Here is a 25247-nt window from a genome sequence, read left to right as displayed (position 1 = left end):
GTCCTTAATGCCTTCTTAATAGTTCCTCCTCTCCTTACTCTTTGGCTTTTCTAGAATTTCATACAAATAGAATCAGAAATACATAGTTCTGTGTCTAGCTTCTTTTACATAGCAACACGCTTTGGAAATTCATCCCTGTCATAGTATGTATGTATCGATAGTTCCTTCCTTTTCACTGGTGAGTAGAATTCCATTGCACAGATATACACCACAGTTTGTTCTTTCCAGTTCTGGCTCTCTCCGGTTTTTAGCCAGTTGGAACAATCCTACAGTAAGAATTTACATATAAGTCTTCTTGTGGATATATGATTCCATCTCTCTCTTTTTTTTTTTTTTTAACATTTTTTATTTTATTTATTTTTGGGACAGAGAGAGACAGAGCATGAACGGGGGAGGGGCAGAGAGAGAGGGAGACACAGAATCGGAAACAGGCTCCAGGCTCCGAGCCATCAGCCCAGAGCCCGACGCGGGGCTCGAACCCACGGACCGCGAGATCGTGACCTGGCTGAAGTCGGACGCTTAACCGACTGCACCACCCAGGCGCCCCTGATTCCATCTCTCTTGAGGGAATACTCTGGGATGAAATTGCTCGATCATATGGGAAAAGTGTGTTTATCTTTTTTTTTTTAATTGAAGCACAGGAGACAATGTTACATGTTTACCTTTTTAAGAACTGCAAACCATTTTCCAAATGGCCACAGCATTTTGCATTCCAACTATTAATATATCAGAGTTCCCACTGTTCACATCTGCCAAAACTTGGTATTGTCAGCCTTAATTTTAGCCATTCTAGAGAATGTGTGGTGGTATTTTGTGGTTTTACTGTTCATTTCTCTAATGACTAATGATGTAAAGTCTTTTATGTACTTTTTAGTCATCTGCATATGTTCTTCAATAAAGTGTTCAAATATTTTGTCCATTTTTTTCTGAATGTTTTCTTTTATACGTTATATTTATATAATGTATATATGTATATATAAAATTCTCTATACAGTTTAGATCTGTTTATGTATTTGGTCTGATAATGGATCAGATACATGTTTTGCTAGTATTTTATTTCAGTCTACAGACTATCTTTTCATTTTACTAAGACTGTCTTCTGAAGAGCAAAATCTGTAATTTGATAAAGTCTACTTTATTTTTTTTTTTTTGGTTCATGTTTTTTGTGTCCTATCTAAACAATCTTTATCTAAACTAATGTCATTTAGATTTTCTCCAGGGTATTCTTCTAGAAGTTTTATAGTTTTAACTCTTATATTGAAATCTATGATCCATTTCAGATTAATTTTTGTATATGGTGTGAAGGGTCAAGGTTCACTTTTTTGACTACAGCTACCTAACTGTCCCTATACTATTGGTTAAAAAGACCATCCTTTCCCCATTTAGTTACCTTATTAAAAATCTTTTGAGCTTACATGTATGGATCAATTTCTGTACTATTATGTACCATTCATTGATCTAAAGGTCTAACCTTATGCAAATACACAGTCCTTTGCTTACTGGAGTTTTATGGTCTTGAGATCAGAGAGCAGAAATCCTCCAACTTTGTTCTTTTTCAAAATTGTTTTGGCTCTTCTAAGTCCTTTGCACACCCATATAAATTTTACAGTCATCTTGTTAAATCTCCACCCCAGAAAAAGGCTGTCTGCGTTCTCATAGCAATTGCATGGTGCCTATAGATCCATTTGTGGTGTGCCACTGAAACAACACTGAGATTTTCCAATTCATGAATACAGTATATCTACTGATTTACTCAGTATTTCTTTAATTTCTTCCAGTAATATAGTTTTTAGTGTTCAGGTCTTGCACTTATTTGCTAAATAATTCCTTCAGCGTTTAATATTATCATGCTATTATAAATGACGTCTATCTTTGTATATATTTAATTTCAACTTCCAGTTGTGAGTATGCAGAAATATAATTGTTTTTTACTGACCTTGTGTTCTCCAACTTGTTGATTCTAGGAGCTTTTTAATAGATTCCTTGGGATTGTCAACATAGACCATGGTGTTATCTATAAATATTTACTTCACATCTAATCTATCTGCTTTTTATATCCTTTTATTGCCTTGTAGTACTGGAAAGGACCTCCAGGACAATGCCAACTGGAAGTGATGAGAGACATCTTACTCTGCTCCTGATCTTAAATAGAAAGTATTCAGTCTTTCACCATTAAATATAATGCTAGCTCTAGGTTTCTTGGGGTTTTTTTTTTTTTTTTTTTTCATTCTTTATAAATGTCCTTTGTCAGGCTGAGGAAGTTTCCTTCCGTTCCTAATTTACTATGAGTTTTTATCATGAATGGATGTCAAATTTTGTCAGAGTCTTTTCCACATCTATTGAAACTACCACAAATTTTTCATGTTTTAGTCTATTAATATGGTAAATTATATTGATGTTTTTAAATGTTAAACCAACTCTGTATTCTTGGGATGAATCCTACTTGGTTATGCTGTATTCTCCTTCTTACGTATTTCTGAATTCAATTTGTTAGAATATTTTAAGAATTTCAGCATGAGGAAACTAATCAGGAATTGGTATTTTTATGTACTTTACATTTTTTTTTTTTTTTTTTTTTTGCCTGGTTTTGGAGTCAGGGTAATGCTGGCCTTATAGAATGAGTTGGGAAGTATTTACCCTTCTTCTATTTCTTGCATGTGTTTATGTAGAATTGCTATTCATCTCGTCAGCTGCATCTTTTTCACTTCAGATAGTGTATTTTTCATCTCTAGAAGTTTGATTTGGGTCCCTTTTGTATCATTCATTACTCTCCTTATCATGTTCAAGTCTTCCTCCAGCCCACTATACATGTAAAGCCTGCTTTTAATAGCTACTGTAATGTCCTTGTCTGCTAATTGCCTATCTATCATCTGATTCATATCTAGGTCTGTTCTCATTGATTGGATTTGCTCTTCTTGGTGAAGGGTGTCTTTTCTTGGTTCATTGTATGCCTGGCAATTTTTTATTGGATACCAAACACTGTGAATTTTTGTTTTTTTTCTGTACTGGAATTTATTGTATTCCTTTAACAGTGTTTGATTTTATTCTAACAATGGATGCTGTTAACTGGATTCAATTTGATCTTTTTGAGGATTGCTTTTAAGCAGTGTTAGAGTGGATCCAGAGCAGCCCTCAGTCTAGAACTAATCTGATGCCACTACAGAAACAATGCTCTTCTGAGAACCCCACTGCATGATCTCCTGTAACACAAGTTCCGTCTATTCTATTGATAAAAATCTGAGCTACTCTGGGTCCTATGTGAGCTCCAAGAACTGTTCTGTCTACCCTTCCTGGTGGTTCTTCCCCTGCCTTGGGTAGTTTCCTCACAGGTATGCACTGATCAGTACTCAAGGGGACTCCCCTGAATGTCTGGAGCACTCTCTCTATGAAGCTTCCTCCTGTTATATTTTGCCCAAAAATTCTAGTTTCCTTGGCCTCCATGAACTATAGTTCTGTATCCTATTCTGCTTTCTCAGGTTCACCCCTCACTGTGCTGTAATCTAGAAATGCTTTTTAGGTAGCAAGCTGCACAACTGCAAAAATTACTTCATTTATTTTCCTTCTCTCAGGGATCACTGACCCATTACACCTCTAGAAGTTTGATTTGGGTCCCTCTTGTATCATTCATTTCAGACATCTAATGTCGGTTTGGTTCAGTCTGCTAATGGTTTAAGGTGAGAGGAAATGTATGGTTTCTATTATTTTATCATGGCCAGCAGTGGAAGTCTTAACCCTCTTTTAAAATGTCTAAACCCTATTCTGTTATTAAGACCTGTATCAAGTCTAATTCACTTCTTTTTAAAAAAAATTTGTTTAAATGTTTTATTTTTGAGAGAGGGCGAGTGGGGCAGGGGCCGACACAGAATCTGAAGCAGGTTCCAGGCTCTGAGCTGTCAGCACTGAGCCCAATACAGGGCCCAAACTCGTAAACCCTGAGATCATGACCTGAGCAGAAGTCGGACACTTAACTGACTGAGCCACCCAGGCGACCCTAGTCTAATTTACTTATTGTAAAATCTCCACAATAACCTATTTTAGTTTTCTTATTCCCCTTCTTAATTCATAGTTTTAATCATTTACAACTATTCACCATTTATTAATTGATAATACATTAGACTGAACTAAATGGAATTGCATTTTTTTTAAACCTGGAAATATTTTTATTAATAAATGTTTCACATACTTCTATAATACCTTGTTTTTCTTTTCTTTTTACCATTTTGTTTATTTTAATTTACATCCAAGTTAGTTAGCATATGGTGCAACAATGATTTCAGGAGTAGATTGCTTAGTGCCCCTTACCCATTTAGCCCATCCCCCCTCCCACAACCTCTCCAGTAACCCTCTGTTTGTTCTCCATGTTTAAGAGTCTCTAATGTTTTGTCCCCCTCCCCGTTTTTATACTATTTTTGCTTCCCTTCCCTTATGTTCATCTGCTTTGTATCTTAAGTGCTCATGAGTGAAGTCATATGATATTTGTCTTTCTCTAATTTCGCTTAGCATAATACCCTCTAGTTCCATCCACGTAGTTGCAAATGGTAAGATTTCATTCTTTTTGATTGCCAAGTAATACTCCATTGTATATATAAACCACATTTTCTTTATCCAATCATCCATCGATGGGCATTTGGGCTCTTTCCATACTTTGGCTATTGTTGATAGTGCTGCTATAAACATGGGGGTGCATGTGTCCCTTCGAAACAGCACACCTGTATCCCTTGGATAAATGCCTAGTAGTGAATTGCTGGGTCGTAGGGTAGTTCTATTTTTAATTTTCTGAGGAACCTCAATACTGTTTCCAGAGTGGCTGCACCAGTTTGCATTCCCAGAAACTGCAGTTTTTATAGTTCAAGAACCATCTAGTACCAGCAATTACATACGTTTCACTCAATTTTTTCATTAACTAGAGTGTAAGTACACTAGAGTGGAAGCAGCATTACTTGTTTCTTGAAAATTCCAATTAGTCCATCACATGCTTTGCACCAGATACACAGAAATATTTTGAGACTGGCTGATTAGGGCTTCTTTTTCTCAGCAGATTATACAATCACAATATTGTACAGACCTAGATATATGCATCTTGATAAGAATGGTGGTAATTTCAGAGTCTGATGAAAAATAGTAAGAAATTTTCTTTTACTATTTTTAAATCACAGATCAAGCACCATTCTGTTTTAACTTCTCACTTGCATGTCCATAAAAATATGCCACACGTATCGTATCACAGAAGCAGTGTCATGCCATCCTTAAGAAAGTTGTCTTATGCCACCACAGGCACTTATTTCAATGCAAACATTCGGAAGTTTAGTATTCCGGGTGTAAGTCAAATGCATTTGTGCTGTGATCGAATACAGTAAAAATGTAATGGGGAAAAAAAAAAGAGAGAAAAGAGTATTTTATTGATTTGATGACAAAATTTCAGATAGTGAAAAACCCAGTATATAAGCTTCTCTTGGGTTGTCATTAATAGATAAAAGTCCTTAGTGGGGAGTTTAAGATCCTCATGTAGGCTAATGACTTGACGATATGGAAAGAATGAGATTCAGAAGCAAGGTGCTGTTAAATGGTGACAATTCTTTTTAAGAACTGAATAACGGATTTATAAAAGACTTAAAATAAAATAGTAAAATAAGAAGATCTACATCTCAAGGCCAAAACTGGACACTCAACATATACTCATTGACTGCCTACTATGTGGTGGGCACTGCAGTCAACATAGTCAACTGGAGAAGTTTCCACCTTGTATTCTTGCAGGATAGAGAGACTATAAGCAACCACACAAGCAAATATGTAATCCATATCCACACAATGAGAGAATGCTCTAGGTTGGAAAAAAAGAGAGAGAGAAAGAAGCAGGGTAAGGAGGTTAGAATGACATGGTGAGGGGGTGGAAAGGAATCAGGAACAGTCTCTCTGAGGAAGTGACATCTGAGCAGAGACCTGAATGAAACAGGGAAGTGAATCAAGAATAAATGTGGGAGAAGACCTCACAGAGAGAGCACAGCAACTGTAGAGGTCCCGAGGCAAGAGACTTCCTAGCGAGTCTGAGGACAGCAAGAACTAAAGTGTGGCTGGACGACTTGACAGAGGGGGGCCATGCGAGGAGAGGGGGAGGGACGCAGCTCTTAAAGGACCTGGTATATTTCAGTGATTGAGGCTTTGGGATTTTGGTCTAAGTGTGATGGGAAGCCTAGAGGGTTCGGAGCAGGCTAAAGACAGGATTTAATTCACATTTTAAGAGTCTCCAACCAAACCTTTGTGCTAATCCTGCTTCAGATACTTCTCCAACTGTACCCAGGCAAAGGTAACACACCAGGGCCCAGGTGAAGAACAGTCTGTCTTCTGGGGTCACTGAGAAGAAATGAGTGAGGAGAAATGGAAACATAAGATTTGCTCCCCTACATTCGTGAGCCTCCCGTGTAGACACAACACACTCTTTTGTAGTCGGCAGCGGCATATGCTACCCAAAAGTGAACTTGAGACGTTACGGTGCTTTAAGGTGGCAAACAGACTAACCTTCTGTATCCGTAGCACTGTTGATAACATTCGACAGCTTGGTTTTCAAGCTCGTGTACGTCACAGAGTTTCTCACATCACTCTCGTACCGCCCGGTGCCCAGAGACACGATGCACTCCAAGGGCACGTCTGGCCAAAGACATTTACACTCGTGCATGGCGAGCGCTGAGGGGTTATTCAGAAGCAAGCCTCCGTCCTGCAAAACAGGAGTCAAGAAAATATAGTGCAGAACTCTGAAAAGTGAAATTCCATTTTACAAACATGAAAACAAAGCTGTATTTTAAACAGTTTGAAATTTACTCACAAGGAGAGTAGTGAACGGAACAAATTATTTAAAAACAAGAAGTTCCCTTAAAGTATTTATTTTGTATACCACAGCTTCAAAAAAGACAATGGGAAAATTCACTGGCCTTATTACACTTTCCTTCCTATTATGAAAGTTTTTTAACTTCTTCCTTGATCGCTTTGCATATTTTTCTCAAAACTACTAAAACGAACAGAATTACCTTTTAAAGATATTATCCTTGTTCAGTGGTCACTATAGAGTCTACATAAAAACTGACAAAAAAATTGTGGTTCTACCAAACGATTAAAACTAGCTTTTTGTTCATAAGTCAAATAGAAACAAATTAATTCAACTAATTTCACTGCAACTCTGTGAACAATACAATTTCAAAGTATCACATTCATTAAAACACACATATCATCTAAACAAAGTAGGCAAACCTTGTAATGCTAAGCATTTATCAATCATAACTATTATTTTGAAGAATTCAGAAGGAGGATTAAACATGCCAAAAAAAAAATACTGTAAAACTGTAGAATAAAAGTATATAGCCAGCCTTGCATCACTGGGATAAACCTCTCTTGGTATTAGTGTATCCCTTCAATCCTGAAAAACTATAAACTGTTGGAAAAGTTACTCCTTCTAATACGCCCATATCGCCCTCTCTGTAACTGTCTCCCATTAATTCCAGATAGTGCCACACAGATTTGGTCAGCTTCTAAGCCTACAGTCCAGTCATTCATTAATTACTTGCAGGTTTTTGATAACCCACATCCCCTTGCCTTTGTGCCTTTGGACATGCTATCTCACTCAGAACACTCTTTCTCCAGCCCCCTTCTTAGCTCAACTAACTCCCATTTACTCTTCAAAACATGGGCCAAAAGTAATTGATCCAGCAAGAACCTAAGTGAAATAATCCTAACATGTTGAGCTGAAAACAGTCCGTCTCTACTGGAAGATAAGAGACTGCCGAATTCTGTACTAGTACACTGAAAAAGAATTTTGAAAAAAATAGGTTTTCCTCAAGAATAGGAAGAGGAGATACAAGCTTAAATTGGCAAGTCCTAAGGCAGTACACACGTGAAATACAGGCACTGAGATTACAGTGACACAAATATTACGGGATAAAGATCTATAAAGAAGTAATATTTTTCCTTAAGACCTGTATTTTCAGAATTCTTTTTCGTTTTTATTTTTTTTTTAATGTTTTATTTATTTTTGAGAGAGAGAGTGCGAGAGAGAGAGCAGGGGAGGGGCAGACAGAGAGGGAGACACAGCTTTCAAAGCAGGCTCTAGGCTCTGAGCTGTTAGCACAGAGCCCAACGCAGGGCTCGAACCCAAGGACCGTGAGACCATGACCTGAGCCAAAGTCGGAGCCCCTCAAAATTCTTTTTTAGTGTACTACAGCAAAATTATGGCAAACTAGGATCTTGGGCAAATGAGCCACTTTGCATGGCTAAGTTTTCCTTAGGACAGAGTGTGTGTACAGGGGTGTGCATTTAATAAAAACCCTTTCTGCAATAAGCCATATGCTTTTCAAAAAAGAATATAATGATGATGTTTTAATTTTCTCTTGATGATTCAGAATTGTGGGGGAAAACACAGATCAGAAATATTGCTGCCTCTAATTCCAATCTCAGCTTAGCTTCTACTTCCTAGCTCTTTGGCAGAGGCATCACGACTTTTAAAAATAAGATGTGACTTGATAATTTCTAAAATTTTAGGATTAGGTACTACACTGAGTGTATAGGCTCAATGGCAACTTATTTTAGTACCGGCCCTAGAACTTCAAGAAGTGTTTGCCGACAGCCTTTCCCCCAGTAATCTGCAAGTTTCTGACAAAGGTAAAAAGCAGTACATGCGGCGATCCAAGCTCCAGTGAGGTAGTGATTTGACTGTCTTTTTACAAAACTGGGGACTCAAAGGATCAGAGACTTCTGCCAAGTGGTTTCCTTTCCTTGTGGAAAATCACCTCCCCCACCTCCCCCACTGCCAACACTACTGTTCTCTGGCTTCAAGGCCCCATTAAAAACATGCAGCATTTTGCCTTGGTAACGAAGTGACCAGTGTCACTAAAATTTCTCACAGACCACGAAAGAGAATCGCACCTTACCTTTTTGTGAATTTATGTTCCGTTATCTTAGGGGGAGGGGGAGGATTTATTTCATAGATCACAGATAATGACAACTCTTCATTATTTTAAGCGTTACCAAAACAACTTTTCAAAAACACATATCTCAAGTAACACCCTGCGTCGGTGAGATTACACTAGAAGGCAGCAACACAGAAATGTCCCAGAGGTGACTGGCTCTTTAGTTATGGAACAGCCGATGCGAGCCTAACAGTCCTTTATTACGGCCCACGTCATTCATCCCCAGGGTGTAGCCTCAGGATTCCTCTGGGGTAACAGGCATACACGGGATTCGCAGAAAAACCGTTGGGTCACGCGTTTTCACTGCTCGTTTTGGTCTCTATTTCAGGATGGGTTGTTTGCTGCCACTTCCGATCTGATCTCTACCTCCCCCGGAGGCGCTCATCTCCATCAATCTCTAGCGTCATCTCTTCAAAAGAATGTGTTTTAGGTATCCACACGTGTTGACTTTCATGAGAAAAGGCTATTCTTTCGAAAGACATCTCCAGTCAACAGGGGCCCGTTTATTCGCAGGCCCACCACACTTCAGCTCTTCGGCTGTTTTCAGAAAGTCCCTTTGTGGCTGATAGAGGTTCGAGTTTCGACTGTCGCTGAAACCTACAGACTGCAGAAAGCTGGCCTGTGGACGGCCTCAGGTCTGGGACACAAAAAAGGGGGAGACTGGGTTCTGTCATTTGTCACCCGACTGGCAGGAGGTGTCCTAAGAAGGGGGAAGCTTCCCTCCCTTGTCTAGACTAAGGAAGAGGGACATGTGTGACTGAAGCACACACACCAGCATCGTGCTTACCTTTATTACAGATCCCACAGGCCTAATTTTCAGTGTGCGTGTTAGGAAAACAGTTAAGTCATTCCGAAACCCGAAACAGCATGGCAGAGAATACACACAAACGATAAGAATCTTAAACGGATCAAAGTGCCAGTTAAGACCAGGAGAAGTAAACCTTCTGTGCCACCGAGTAGGCTGCCTCGGTTCATCCAGCAGAAACTCGGATGTCCGTCTACGCCACGCCAGGCCGAAAGGCGTGCCAGCCTCGAGTGTGCCGAGCCTGAAGCAGGTGAACCGACACTGTGTCTGCTGGAAATGATCACCATGGAGGGTGGGATGGTTTTTAAGGTTTTTAGAGCTACTAGGCTCACTTTCCTCAGACCCGATAGGGGCTAAATCCACCTGTTATTCTAAACTCCAGTGTCTTTGCGCCATTCAACATTGCCACTCAAGTCCCTGAGCTTGCTTGCCACGGACACAGTCTTTCACTCCTCCCAGACGTCTCCCGCTGTGCTGTACGGAACTGCTCCACAGTTGAAACCGCCAAGGTCATCTCACCTTCTTCTGAAAGTGCGCTCTTTAACAGAAATGTGGCTCTTCCCCAATACTGTTTCCCAGGTAGCTGTTGATTCTTTCATATCTCCCATACTTTAGTGGTTAGGAGGACGGTGTCCTATTTATTCTTTAGTGTTCCTTCTAGACCATTATTAGTCTCAATCCACTTGGAAAATTCATGTGCTTTAACGGTTCTGCTATTCCCCCCAGCCACCACCACTGTTGTCACCTGTCACCTCCCCATTCAACAAACTGGTGAGCACCTGGCTCACAGGCTTCCTTACTATCCCATGTAGGAAGGGGTAGAAATTCTTTATCACACCCCACGTGACTTCACAACTTTCTAACACCCTAGACTCTCAGATGCTCAATCCTCTTATTTTCCAAATCCATTCTTCCATCTACTCTCCAAGGTCACACATTAGCTCTTGTTATCAAGATAGATGGAATCATACTGCATTCAGTGTTTTGAGTCTGGCTTCTTTCACCTAGAATAATGCTTCTGAGATCCATCTATGTCACTGCACATGTCCGTAATGCATTCCTTTTTATTGCTGAGTTGTATTTAATTATTTGGATGTATCATAGTTTATCATTCACCAGTTGAAAGGAACTATTTTTAAATTTAGCTATCTTTAGGGTGCCTGGGTGGCTCGGTCGGTTGAGCATCTGACTCTTGATTTTGGCTCAGGTCATGATCCCAGGGTCGTGGGATCAAACCCCATATGAGGCTCTGTGCTGAGTGTAGAGCCTGCTTAAGATTCTCTTTCTCCCTCTGTCCCTCTCCACTGCTCACGCTCTCTCCCTCTCTAAAAGAATTTTTAAAAATTAGCTATCTTTATACATCTGTTGACAGTTTTACATCGGCCGTTTGTACTGTTTAACTTTGTGAAAACCTACTAGGATTCCTTGAATGTAGGTAGCAATAATTATTTCGTAAAGGCTTCTCAAATATAAATTTTAATATTTTCAACTTTTTCCTTTGTTTTCAATTAATAGGACATTAGAACAATACCTATCACGTAACAGAGACATTTCAGAACAGAACATTTCACTTCTAATTCAGCAAGAAAGTTACCTCTTTTAAAACTTTTGTTTTAAATTCTGGTTATATTCTCTGTAACTTCTAATCATCTCAGTATTTTAGATGGAATACTTCACTATTATAAAAGCCCATAAAGAAGGGTCAGAAAAGACAGAAAGGGGAGAAAAGATAAGGGGCAAGCAAGGTGTAGCAAAAATTGATAATAACAAAACCACTCCCAAATTAAAGAGTTGCCAGGTTTCTAATGGTTTTAATAGTCATGCTTTAAATTCCCATTCCTTTACCTTTACCTATTTTCCATCAAATACGTGCAGAAGTTAAGATTTTTGTGTTCACTCTAGTCCACGGAGAGGCACACCGTCCCTTGAGCCCTGTTATACTTAGCCCACTCCTGTCAAATGCCTCTTCTATCAGGAAGTCATCAGGCTAATGTTACAACCGTGGTATTTCCTTTAACCTTTCCATTCATTTAAGTATTCATATTTACAGTTATTTATTTATTGTGTATTTGCCAGGCCCACTGCTAGATGCTCATGTAAAAAAGACTTAAAAAATGAACTGATTGCAGGGCGCCTGGGTGGCTCAGTTGGTTAAGACTCCGACTTCAGCTCAAGTCATGATCTCAGCTCAGAGCCTGGAGCCTGCTTTAGATTCCGTGACTCCCTCTCTCTCTGCCCCTCCCCCACTCATGCACGCGCACGCGCGCGCGCGCACGCGCACACGCGCACGCTCTCTCTCTCTCTAAAATAAATATTAAAAAAAAATGAACTGATTGAATAATTTGCTACTTATCTCTCAGAGATACACACAGGATTGTGTTTTAATAGCAGTACATCATACATGCACTTAACAGCCTAAAATTTAAATACTTTTGATTGATGTTAATGTACATTTAATCATTTCAAATCATACGGAATCCCATCCAGGAAATGACCATTGCACAATGTGAATGTCTCCTAATCATCTCATCTCAGCTTATTCTTTTTTGAGTTAAAAAAAACTTTGTTTCTTATTATGGTAAAATTCACCAAACATAAAATTGGTCCTTTTAAGCATTTTTAAGGTTACAATTCAGTGGCATTAATTACATTCAGAATGTTTTACAACCATCGCCACTGTCTATTTCCAAAATGTGTTTATCACCCTCAAGAGAAACTCTAAAAGCATTAAGCTCTCCTTATTTCCCTCCCAATCCCGTTTCTATCCTGCCCTACTCATTCTTTCTCTCTCAACTGCAGTGGAAACGTCTTTGTAAAGCCAGTCCTGATAGAATAAACCACTTCTTACCCCTGTACATATTTTCGTTATTGAATTTATCCTGTTATTATTTTCCTGTGCTTATATTCCCCTCGCTTGAGCTATTCGAGGGTAGGACCCAGGAAATGCAAGCAATAAACTGGCACTTATTAAAACCTTTAGGGTCTTCAAGGTTAACACAGTTTCTGGCACTGAGCAAGCAGTCACTACATTTTTGACCAGTTATACTGAAAATTAATAGTTGTGGCCTGGCGCAGGCACAATCTGCCAGGTGCCAGGCCGGTTCTTTCTGCTGAAGACACTATTTACCTGGAACATTTACATGAAATAACACAATCCCTTTTAGGTTAATGTATTCTGAGTTCTGGACATAACCTTTCACAATGTAAATTAGGCCTAAGACAGATAACATATGAAAATCTGTCATGAAAACCTTTAGTGCAAATGAATTTATCAGGGTCTTTCTCCAAAGGCAGAGAATTAATGATTCAATTCTGGAGGTGGAGATGGGAAAAGGTAAGAGAGAAGGGACATGCATATGTCCAAACTCATCAAACTGTACCCATCAAATATGTTCACTTTGGGGTATATCAATTGTATACCAATAAAAGTTAAAAAGAGAGAGAAGGGATAATTTTATGTAAAACGCACTATTTCAAGATAGATACGATGCTACTTGGGCAGGGGGGAGAGAAATAATAGATTAGAAAACTACTCAAAAAGAATTCCTCTCACTATAATTTTCTAAGACATGTAATAAACCTTGTAAATATTACCATATTCTTTTCTTTATAGGAAAAAGCAAATGTAATCCATACATCTACCTACTCGCACCTCTTAATTATAGCACTGTTTTCAATAACTGCTCAAACAGAATGTTAGTCTATAATTTATACTCTATGTGGTTCCAAAAGGATATGAAGTAACTTACATTAAAACATATGTCAGACATGACAGTTAAAAGAGATTTTAAAGATGAGTCTGGAAGTAACTCAATTATTCAAAGAGCTCAGGATAAGAGGACTGTAATAAGTAAGCACCATATTTTAGTTTTAAACTTCGTAACAAGTTCTGAAGGGTTGGAAAGGAACTTCACTTGAACGTTTTCTTTGTTTAAACGATCAAGATCATTCACATCTTAGAATGTTCTAATCAATCTTTCACGGTGTCCTTTCAGTAGAAAAATATCCCATTTCTTCCTCATGTTTGGAAGAGAATAAGAAAAATATTCTTAACAATAGGGCTTGCTTAGAATCCAGATTTCATTTAAATATGATTAATTAGATGTGCAAATCTTCCCGAGTCAAGTCACTGATTTACATCCAAGTATAGTCTCTGTACATGTGATTACATGCTTTACATAAATTTTGTACAATAAGTTATTTTAATCTGTAGCTCAACCTAAATTCAAAGATTATGGTCATCAATATAAAAATGGCTAAGCATGAAAAGAAATATCACTAGTCTAAATGAAATGGAAAGAGAACCACTTGGATTACTTTGGTTTGTTATAATGTATTCTCAAGAACTGAATTAAACTTTAGAGCTACTTCCTCTCAGATGAAAAAAATAAAAAGAAAATGAGATAACTTCTTTGGAAGTCTGGGAACACATGGTCCTGAAATGCAGTAACTTATCATTTGAGACTTCTACTAATATTTGGCTTAACTGCAATTTTGTAGCATGACAATCATCTTAAAGTTATGTTATAATCCTTAAGTACTATGTTTTGAATACACGGTCTAAATTTATCTCCGTTTGTGACATGGTGAGAAGAAGAATATGCAGAAATCATTGTTAGAACAGCAAGGTACATATTAAAGTAAGAATTTTATTTTGACCAATAAGTCTTGAAACCAATGTCAGAAGGACTCTCCAGCTAGCACTTTCTGCCCTGAGTGGGTGGAAGAAAGAAGAAAGGCGAGCAGGGGAAGTGCCTTACATAATTCAACAATGACTGATTTGACAAAGTAAGAAACAGTCTGAAGTGGCTCCAAAGACAAAAGGAATCCTATGTTAAATTCGTGACTACAAAGATTGTGACACTACTTCTAGAAAGACAGGGGAAAATGGGATAGTTGACCATAACATTTTAAAATATGTGTAAGGTACTATAAAAACACAGGAGAAAATAAAACTGATAAAAGTATTTGTTATTATAACATTGACACATGTAAACTGAAATTATATAGTTGATGTGTAGCTCATATAGACAAACGATGTATGTAGGAGCTTCTGAATGACATCTGAAAATCTTTATCAAAATAGTTTTCCTCTCAACATTTATCCAAATACCAAATACATAGAGCACAACAAATACTTCACTGCTAGAGAGTAAAGTTAAGGTTAGTAGCTCTATGGAATGAGACTGACTTTAAGTGGGATATCATCTACAAAATTAAGGATATATAAAACATATTTTGGTAGTATCAGCTGAAGAGTTTTCGTCACTTTTTTATCATTTAAGTCAGGAGTTAAGATTTCCATGAATAATGGGAAAAACTTGACAGAGGAAAGATTCATGATAAATAAATAAGTCTACATTACAGAAAAAGAATAAATTACCAGAAACAATAGTCAATGTTATACATCATTTAGCCATAAACTTAGAAAAAGTGTAACTATAGACAGCTTCCTGATCCTGCCGCTTGCTAACTGTGATCCTACTCGTTAGTGAACATTTCTCAAGACTCCACTATCTCATCTGTAAAAGGGGAATAACTCTATCCACCTCATAGGCAGTGATAATTAAGTGACACAATGCATGCCAAGGACTACGTAAGTATCCAGCACATAGCTAACTTATTATTTTATATCATCTCCTTCAAAATACGTCCACCAAAACTGTCAAACGGATTGGGTTCCGCGTTCCCAGGGACCATGTTTCACCTTGAATTTTTACTTCATTTTATTACATTTGAATGTTTTCTTTTTAATTTTTATTACATTTGAAAAGCCACACATTTTTCCATCAATAAGTGATCATAATTAGTTATGAATCACATTATGTAACATACAAAAAAAAAAAAAAGTCTTTCCTAAAATGTGTTCTCAAGCCAGAAGGCCTGTTGATTTAAGGAAAACGAACAACAAATAAAAACATTCTGTGTGGCACATTTTTTACCACACGGAAACATGAAGAACAAATGTGACATTTAATAAGTGCCAATTCTATAATCACGTGAATGTTTCAAAGGTAAGCCATGGTCCACTTACTTGGTGAAGATCGTTTCCCAGTGCGTACTCCGCAAAGTAGCCGGGCGCAGCAGACGAGGCCCTGATGGCCTGCCACATTTTGTACTGACAGCCTCCCAGGTAGTGAGAGTTGATGCCAGGGAAGTGACCATAGTTTCTGAACACAAAAGCCTTGGGTGTTATCCCTCTGTTCACTATGGTACTTACTGCAGCTACCTAGTAAATTAAAAAGTGAACAATACCCATTGTAAACAGCCGTATTGGGGATCTGTGAAAAATTAAGTTATTATTTAGTAGTGTATGAACCACCTACAATTCTACCCATCAAGATAAACGTATAACATAAATGTGATGTTCAACAAAGGGAACCAGATGTTTCTAACTAGGTAGTTCTTTACGGGAAAATAGATACAAGGACTGAGATAATTTTGAGAAATGTATTATAAGACAATAATAGTGAGGTCCTGTAGCTCAGGGGTCAGAGCCCAGGTCTTGTAAGACAAGAATAAGATATTTTTGACTACATGATTTGATTAGCTATGTAAAAAGACATTAAGAAGACATAAACTTGCAAATCTTTGGATAATAATCAACACAGCAGTAGCAGCAATGAACACAAACTACTTGAAGAAGAATAAATACGCTATTTTCACAGTATTTACGGATTAGTCTTTGCTTCTGTTCTCTTTGAAGGCACTATGACTTTAGTAACTGAAACTAACACTATACAAACTCTTGGGGCTTTCTTACCATAGTTAATAACTGGTAGCTGGGTGATTTTTTATTGAAATAACTAACAATGACCATCTTGGGTCTCGGATTTCATTGATATCAGTTGAATTTATGTAAAATGTGTTGTATTTGTTAATGACTTATAACATAAACTGAAGAAGGTGAAAGGTATTGAGGAGGCCAAAGTTATTAGGATTCTGTGCCAAGCCCTGTCAGGGGCCTGTCTGCTTTGTTATTTTATAAACCAAACGGGATATCCCTAGATCCCATGAGTGATCTGAGTGTGTCTCTAGGCCACCGTGGGGAAGAGTTGTCACACACCAAAATCCAGGGGGGTCTATGGATTGGTATATAGACAGGCTGAATTAAGAATCCTGTGGGAAACACGATAAACCCTTTTATCACAAGTGAATTACTTTTCGAGGTGGCTGAAGTTCTCTTACACCTACTCTTTTATTTAAAGTTGGCGAGTCCTAAGACTTAAAAACAAACAAGCAGAAAGCTCTGAAGACATACAGGGGAAGCAACAAGAGGTGCAGGGCACACCCGGGGGTCTTCTCCAAAAGAGCCGTGTTCGTCTCGTTATGACACGGCCTCCAAGGCCCTGCTGGTCTGATTCACCTGCCACTTCAGTCTCAACTTGCACGATGCCCTTGTATCCTCAGGCTCCAGCCTTCTGGAACTCTCAGTTCCTGCACTTCTCCGTGCCTCCTCCCGCACAGGTCCTTCCCTTTGCCAGCAATGCTCCTACTCATCAGCCTCCACACTAAGATCTCAAACCTCATGTCCTTAGAATAGCCTTCCCTCGTGTCCCTGTAAATACATGCGTTCAGAGAACTGTTTTTGTTGTCCATAGCATTTATTTCAGGGAAACTATACATCATTTGTGTGATTACCTGATTAATGCCTACTTGCCCTACTGGACTATAAACTCCATGTCTGCATTTACTCACTAAGGTCTCCAAAGTGCCTAGCAGAGTGTTGACACATTGGGCTTATAATTAATATCTAAAGAATGAATGAGGGGGACCTGGTGGCTCAGTTGTTAAGCGTCTGACTCTCAATTTTGGCTCAGGTCATGATCTCATGTTTCATGAGATCAAGCCCCGTGACAGCCTCTGGGCTGTGCTGCTTGGGATTCTCTCTCTCCCTCTCTCTCTCTGGCGCACCCTCTCTCTCTCTCAGAAATAAATTTCAAAAAAGAAAAAGGTATGAACAAAATTTAAATAAGCAAGAGAAATAAAGGGAGCTGTATTTGATTTTTCATGGTTACAGATTCTTATCCAAAGAATAAATACAAGCTGCAAGGGATTCTGAAATACATAAATCCTATTCCTTCTTCAAATAACAAGTATTATTAAAGAACACAGAACTCAAGCAATACTCAGATCACTGGGTTTCAAACAAAACAAATAAAAAGAGCAGCCACACTGAGACATATCCTAGTGGCATTAACACTTTTAAAATTTAGGTTCCATTCGTATGTTAACCTATATCTACAGGCATATAAAATTTCTTTTAAAAATCTTACAGGAGGAAATGCCAGACTTTCTTAAATCACTAGATTGATTAACCTTATGATAAAATAATTCTTCCTTATTTTTAGTCCTAGTCTTTCATGTTTTTAAGCTTCTGTTGTACTCTTACTGGATATAGAAGAGGTCTATCGGGGCGCCTGGGTGGCTCAGTTGGTTAAGCGTCTGACTTTGGGTCAGGTCATGATCTCGTGGTCTGTGAGGTTCGAGCCTCATGTTGGGCTCTGTGCTAACAGCCCAGAGCCTGGAACCTGCTTTGGATACTGCGTCTCCCCCTCTCTCTGTTCCTCCCCTGCTCACACTCTGTCTGCCTCTCAAAAATAAGTAAACATAAAAAAAAAAATTTTTTTTTAGAAGAGGTCTAATGAACACATCCTGTATCTTCACAGAATGGCCCAAGATGTAAGAAATTAATATAATCTATTAAAAGAGGTTCCTAAGAAATGTTTCCCTTAATAAAGAAAGGGCCTCCAGAATAAGTGCTTTCAACCTGACCTTGAATTCCGAATTGGTATTATATTTAAGACTCTAAACTTACCTTAGGACATGTAGGGTTTCTTGCTGTTTCAATCATTAGTGAGGATCCCATTCTATCCCTTTATAAAGGAGAAAATTAAATTATATCAAAATGATTTTATCTCCTAACATCAAGGAACATACAATATGAAAACACTGTTTGCTCAGGGCTTTGTCAAAGTACTATGAGCGACAAACAAGAAATATAAAACTAAGAAATATAATAAATTAGGCACCTCTAGGTGCCTTATAGTACAATTAGTGCACACAAAACAATATATAGTTATTTGTTAAGCTCTGATTTCAACTGCTGGTATCTATAGTATGGGGAGGAATCAGCCCAGGCTGCAAGGAGGGGTGGCTTGAGAAGGACAGCAGGGGATGGCAAGGAAACACATCCAATGCCAGGATGTGGAAGGGGTAAAGGCACGGAGGCAGAATAAACCTGTTGTCTTCAGGGTCCTCCTGACAATATAGAGGAACTATGCTGAGATAAAGCTGCCTAAGTATATAGCGTAGTTACAGAGTGATCTAAAAACCAGAGCAGAGCATTTAGACTTTAAACCTGTTTTAGCAATACAGAGCAAAAGTCACTCCTAAAAAATGCTTTGGAAATCATCTGAGTTGGCACCTGTATTACCGCAACATTACAGATATTGTCCTTGGGCAACAATTCCCACAATTCCATTATAAGGGAGTTTTATTTCAGAGCACATTTTTTCCCTGGCTTAAAAATAGGTAATTTTCCCCTCTATTGAATATAAGGACTATGTTCTCTGCCAACTTGCCTCAAAAAGAAAAAACATGTTTCTAATGACATTTTTTTTCAAACAATATTCATAATTTTCAAATACAGTATTAGTGAATTTCACATGTAGGTAGTATGCACAAATTAGGTGGTGATCTACCCTGTATAATCTTTTATAAATATTGATGTAAAATACTTTCTAAAGCAGACAAGATCTTTGTCTTTCCGAACCTGATCTATAGGTTTCATCTGCATGAAGACCAATTCAATTGTATTCTTCTAATAATCTTTTCATAGAAATCTTGCTATAAAATTGGGACAGAGATCCTGGGAACATGCTGCTTTTACAGTTTAAGCAAAGTTCACATTTGTTTTTTGTTGTTTTTTTTTTTTTGAACCTTGATTTTATAAACAGAGGTAATACGCTTTAGTGAAGTTATGAACATAAATTCAAAAAGAAAGCCAGGAACGCTAATTGCTTATTTCAGATGGATGTGAAAATACAAAAAAAAAAGTCACCATTCGTAGATTCTACTGATGGTATACTTGAAGTGTCCCTAAAATAACACAAAATGATCTCAGAAAAAAAAAAAAAAAAAAAGCAGAAATATGCTTTCAATAAATAAGAGAAACAAAAGACAAAAAAAAAAAAAAAAAAAAAAAAAAAAGCCAGAGAGCACATGTGATAGGTAACAATAATGGCCCCCCAGTGAATGGCACTTCTTGATGTCCATATCCTCGTATACAGTCCCTTCCCAGAGACCTTAGGTTTCAGTGGCTGTGGTCAAGGGGACATCAGCAAACATGCCATTAAAGTGAGGCTTGATAAGTATTCATGCACTGGGGCTTGCCCTTTTGAAACTCAGACCACTTTAATGGGATGAAGTCCAGAATGAGAGTGACCGCGTAGAGAGAGACAGGCACGGGAGCCATCTCAGCCGTGGTGTGAGTGGGAGTGAGTTCAGTCAGGCAAGAACAGAAGAAATGACCACACCACAGAATCAGGTTGTTTTAAACCACCATGTTTTGGGGCACCTAGGTGGCTCAGTCAGTTAGACATCCTACTTTGGCTCAGGTAATGATCTCTTGGCTTGTTAGCTCGAGCTCTGTGTCGGGCTCTGTGCTGACAGCTGGGAGCCTGGAGCCTGCTTCGGATTCTGTGTCTCCCTCTCTCTCTCTGCCCCTCCACTGCTTGCACTCTGTTTCTCTCTCTCTCTCAAAACTAAACATTAAAATTTTTTTTTAAAAATAAGTCATTAAGTTTTGGAGTGGTATGCTTTGCAGCACAAGTGAAAAAGTAGGGAAAGAAAAAAACAATTAATCACACTTAGAAAGGTCATTAATGCTGTGATTAAAAATAAGGAAGGCTTTGAAGAACCTTCACTGAAACAGCAATAAGCAAATATATGAAGATACCCTAAGGAGTAACAAAAGGAAAAACCACTTCATAACAGAGAAAATGGCTTATAGTCTATTTTATAGTCTTATTATACAGATATGCCTACTGAAGCACTGTTCATAATCACAATAAATTAAGAACATAAATATCCTAAATGTAAATGGTTCAGAAAATATGGTACCATCACACTGTGGAGCATAGTCTTTAAAAATTTGTCAAGAGATTTTCACAAAGTTGGAAATAGGGAAAGGATATAAAATTGAAGCTACAATATAATCTCTGCTATATAAAATACATATGAGAATGTATACAGTCTAGAAAAACAGACTAGAAGAAAATATAAGGTCCACAGCTCTGAATGGTATTGTGGGTGATTTTAAAGGTTTCAATTTTATGCTTGTATTTTTGGAAAAGTGAGTATAAAGCCTTTGTAGTACCCTGGAAAAAATGTTTAAAAACTATTAATGTTTTAGAAGAATATTTGTTAATGACGTGAGAAAGACTAATATGTTAAGTAAAAACAAGGTGCAAACATGTCGATCTATTAGATGGTCTCAATTCTTAGAAAGAATTGAAACTTCTACATGCAAATCTCACACATGAACTCAAAAAAAATGGTGACTGGAATTACACACCAAAATAGTAACAGTGGTCATCTCTAATTAACTGGTACCAATAATTTAATATTCTTTTTTAATTATGTGCACGTTATTTATATAATCAAACATTAAAAAATAATTGTAACTTACTTAAGAATATTTTCCCAGGTTTGACTGTCATAAAATGCATGGCTCCAACTCATTTTGACTGTTCCAACAATGACATTTTGTGAAAACACATCAGATCCTAATTTTCGGTACAGTTCTTCACATTCATCCAAGGGCATATGAAACAATCCCAGCATGAATGCTAATATAGCACCTGGAAGAAAGAATGCTTGGTTTTTCCGGCATTGACATTACAGTACTTATAAGACTTCCCAAGTCACAGATTTGGTTAAAATTCTAGCTCCAACACTCCCTGTGTCACCTGGGACAAACTACTTAACCTGCCAGAGCCCTGATTTCTTCATCTACAAAATAAAGATAACTAAAAAATGTATAATAACTAAAGATAATAACTAAAAAATAAATTAAAAAAAATAAAAACTGTATACATGTTTTTATATCAGGATTAACACAGGTAAAGGTCTTTACCCGGCCTCAGTAAGGACTAAATGTCAACCAGTGATAAGGAGGATCAATTTTAAAATATAAAAAATGGTTATTTTACATTAAATCAAATACACAATTAAGCTGCGGTCGATGATGTTCTTTCTAACCTTCATAGATTCCTTAAAACTTAACAATTCATTAAAATAATTACTCCTTCAAGTTGGTCCAGGGAATTAAAATAATGAAAGAAATTAAGTCTCGGGGCACCTGGGTTGCTCAGTCGGTTGGGCATCCCACTTCAGCTCAGGTGACGATTTCACGGTTCATGAGTTCGAGCCCCACATTGGGCTTTGCACTGATAGCACGGAGCCTGCTTTGGATTCTCTGTCTCCCTCTCTCTCTTCCCCTCCCCCGCTAGCTCTCTTTCTCTCTCTCTCAAAAATAGACATTAAAAAATTAAAAAAAAAGTAATTAGGTCTCTGGGATATCCTTTTAAATAGCTGATTTCATATCCTAGCTGCACGTGGCAGGACACACTGCCACCTAGTGTATCTAACTGGCCTAAACCTGAATTAAGGAGAAAAATAGGCGAGAAAGCTTTGGGGGATTAGGGGTAAAGACCTATACAGAATGACAGTTTATTTTGACATTATAAACAGAATAAAAACAGCAACTCATTATCATAATGAGTTTTAAATATTTTATTATATTCAGTGTTATTCTAGTAAAAGATAAAACAGCTTATGTTTTAAATTAAATTGTATGGCATCACTATATAATAGAAACTATTTTTTTCAATTTGCAGAAAATCTCTAACACAAGAAATAACCTGCCAAAAATTAAGTTCCTTTCAAGTACAGCTACTATAAACATGAGCAGATTATTTTAAAACTAAATTTTACTGAACCAGTAAGGATATTACCTTTAAATTAAATATATTTATTAAGTTTATAAAAATTCTAAGTGCAAAGAAAATTTCTACATTAGAATATACAAAATGGAAAGAAGAAAGGAAAACTATAAGCACTGTATTCGAAGTTAAGGTTAACGTAAGCCAGACGAGACAATGGAAAAGACAGATCATGATAAATACAGAAATGTACATATCACATAAACGGATACCCTGCTTCATGGATGATGAATCTCTGTGATTTAAAATTCTCTTTATTGAGCATCCACCTACTAACAGTGGTGCCAAAGCAGGAAGTTTGCTTGTTTAAATGTGTGAATTGCTAAGAACTACTACAAAATTTAACAGAAATGGTCAGGGTAAAGCTGCAAAACAAGTGTCAAAGAACATTAGCCCTAGGAAATGTCTCTTTAGGAAAAGTTTCCACAGTTAAATCAAATTGGGAAATAAATATCATTTTCCTATTCTGACAGTCCCAACACACTTTTACTGCACTCAACGCGGAGCTGCAGAGGAGCTCGATCCCACAACCCTGGGATCATGACCTGAGCCGAAACCAAGAGTTGGACACTCAACCGACTGAGCCACCCAGGTGTCCCCAATGCATTTTTAATATACTAAAATATCTCTGAAGTCCCTCTGTAAAGAAACCTGTAATAACTTCCTATAACCCAACAACTTTCTGTAACCTAATATCTTGGGGAATTAGTGCTCATTCCATGGAACATCATAAGAATCACCGATTCCTTATGTGTTTGAATCATTCCTTTAACTGCTCATTAAGCTTTCAAAACTGAACATTAATTAACATGCCCTTTGAGCATATTGGGCATACTGGACACACGTAATGTGGAGAAGTCATTTGATTTTGTTACTAGTAGTCTTTAGTACTATTTTAAGAGAATGAGAAAAAAGAAATAGAAATAAAAGCCTATGAAGATCAACTAACATGAAGTGAGAAATTATCAGGTCAAACAGTAAAATACACAGCAAGGATCCACAATCCTAATAGTTCTTGAGTGTTACCTCAGGGGTAAACAATAGCTATGTGTATCCCAAGGGGCTTAATGTATACATGGGGTGGGCACGGGTGGATGTATGGGTGACAGAGCTCATGGAAGGAAACAGAAAAACCAACAGAAAAAACAAAAATTTATCTGATGGTGACTCAAGGAAAACTACGAAATTATTCAGTAACAATCATATCCTAAGTTGCCAATTTATTCTATACACATATGAAACTACAACTTTAAATGTACCTAGCAATATTAAGAAGCAGGCTTTAAAAAACACACATTCTCACGTTTATCAATTTAAATTCGGGTTTTAAACAACCAGACAAAAAAATGTTATAAAAAGCAATTTCCTCACAGAGGGACACGTCTCACCAAAAAATAAAATCGTATCCATCTTTAACACTCCATTGGTTCAAGTACAATTTTGGTCCCTACCTTCCTTCCACTTTATCACTTTCCTTGAGGTGACTACACCATAAAGCAACAATTCGTAATTTGTATTTGTCACTGTGGCTTATTTAAAACGTATTAGGAAAGCACATTAAAAACCAATTCTGAATGTTACCTTACTCCCAATAAGCATTTTATAAAGTTCATTAAGCCAATCAAAGGATTATCCATCATTAAAACATAAAACTAATACCCACCACTTCAGAGAATAACCAGAATTTTAAATGCATACTGCTGGGAGGCACGGCTTCCATATGCCAATAATTTACCTGTGCTCACACCACAAATATAATCAAAGAGCTGATGAACTGGCTTCTGAGTAAGTTCAACCAATTTTCTCAGTGTCTGAAGAGCAACCACACCCCTACAGACAAAAAGGAAGATAAAAATTCCTGTTTCAAGGAAATTAAGTATTGAATAAAACAAGCCTACAAGTTGCTTTTCTAGCTTAGATGCAAACACAAAAATTAGTAACATAAATTAGCATCAGTAAAAACTGCCTGTTTTTAAGATTACTTTCAAAACTCCAGTACTAAACAATGGTATAAAACCTGTGTCATAGCAATGCATTTTTAAATTTACGCTAGTATCTCTTTGAATAAGACTACAAAGATATGCCAATGTAAAATATACTTTTTTAACACGCCAACTGTGGAAAATACTTAAAACCTCCATTCACCAGTTTTGGAACGCCGTATACTGGTGGTTTCTTCTCCCTCCACTATAAGCTGGTTATCTATGCTTCTATATATTTTCGTTTTCTCTACTTTGCTAGTCATACTTTTAAGTTTTCTTTTATTCATTGTTTTTTTTAAACTTTCAACAACTTTAAGATAATGCCCTACATTTAAGATAATTTATGCTGCTGACTTTGCTCATCTCTCGATCTTGGCCAAGGCAGCAAAATGCTTGATGATAAATGTGAAAAATGAAACAGGCTAGAAGGTGTAGGCCAATTCAGGATGTGTGTAACACGTGGACAATTCTTAACACTAGGAAAATATACAGACACAGC

The 25247-nt window shown here is 37.5% G+C and overlaps 1 protein-coding gene across 2 annotated transcripts in view; it reads right to left on the bottom strand.

Moving 5' to 3' along the window:
• PNPLA8 (patatin like phospholipase domain containing 8) overlaps window positions 1–25247 on the bottom strand; it is a 44037-nt gene that overhangs the window by 2034 nt on the left and 16756 nt on the right. Inside the window, exons 5-10 of one of the 2 annotated variants that reach the window (XM_019451141.2) lie at window positions 24502–24596; window positions 21452–21623; window positions 18578–18635; window positions 15794–15988; window positions 6517–6712; window positions 4633–5338 (exon numbers count right to left, since the gene is read on the bottom strand). In XM_019451141.2, the coding sequence (XP_019306686.1) occupies window positions 5247–5338; window positions 6517–6712; window positions 15794–15988; window positions 18578–18635; window positions 21452–21623; window positions 24502–24596 (808 nt within the window). In that variant the 3' untranslated portion in view covers window positions 4633–5246. Of the gene's footprint in view, window positions 1–4632; window positions 5339–6516; window positions 6713–15793; window positions 15989–18577; window positions 18636–21451; window positions 21624–24501; window positions 24597–25247 lie in introns of those variants that run through there. The other variant, XM_019451139.2, reaches the window with a different exon arrangement.

Source organism: Panthera pardus, unplaced genomic scaffold, assembly GCF_024362965.1.
Source record: "Panthera pardus isolate Hobbes unplaced genomic scaffold, ASM2436296v1 HiC_scaffold_8, whole genome shotgun sequence".
NCBI classification, from domain to species: domain Eukaryota; kingdom Metazoa; phylum Chordata; class Mammalia; order Carnivora; family Felidae; genus Panthera; species Panthera pardus.
Note: the sequence above shows the minus strand (reverse complement) of the source record. Positions and strands in the feature narration are given on the sequence as shown.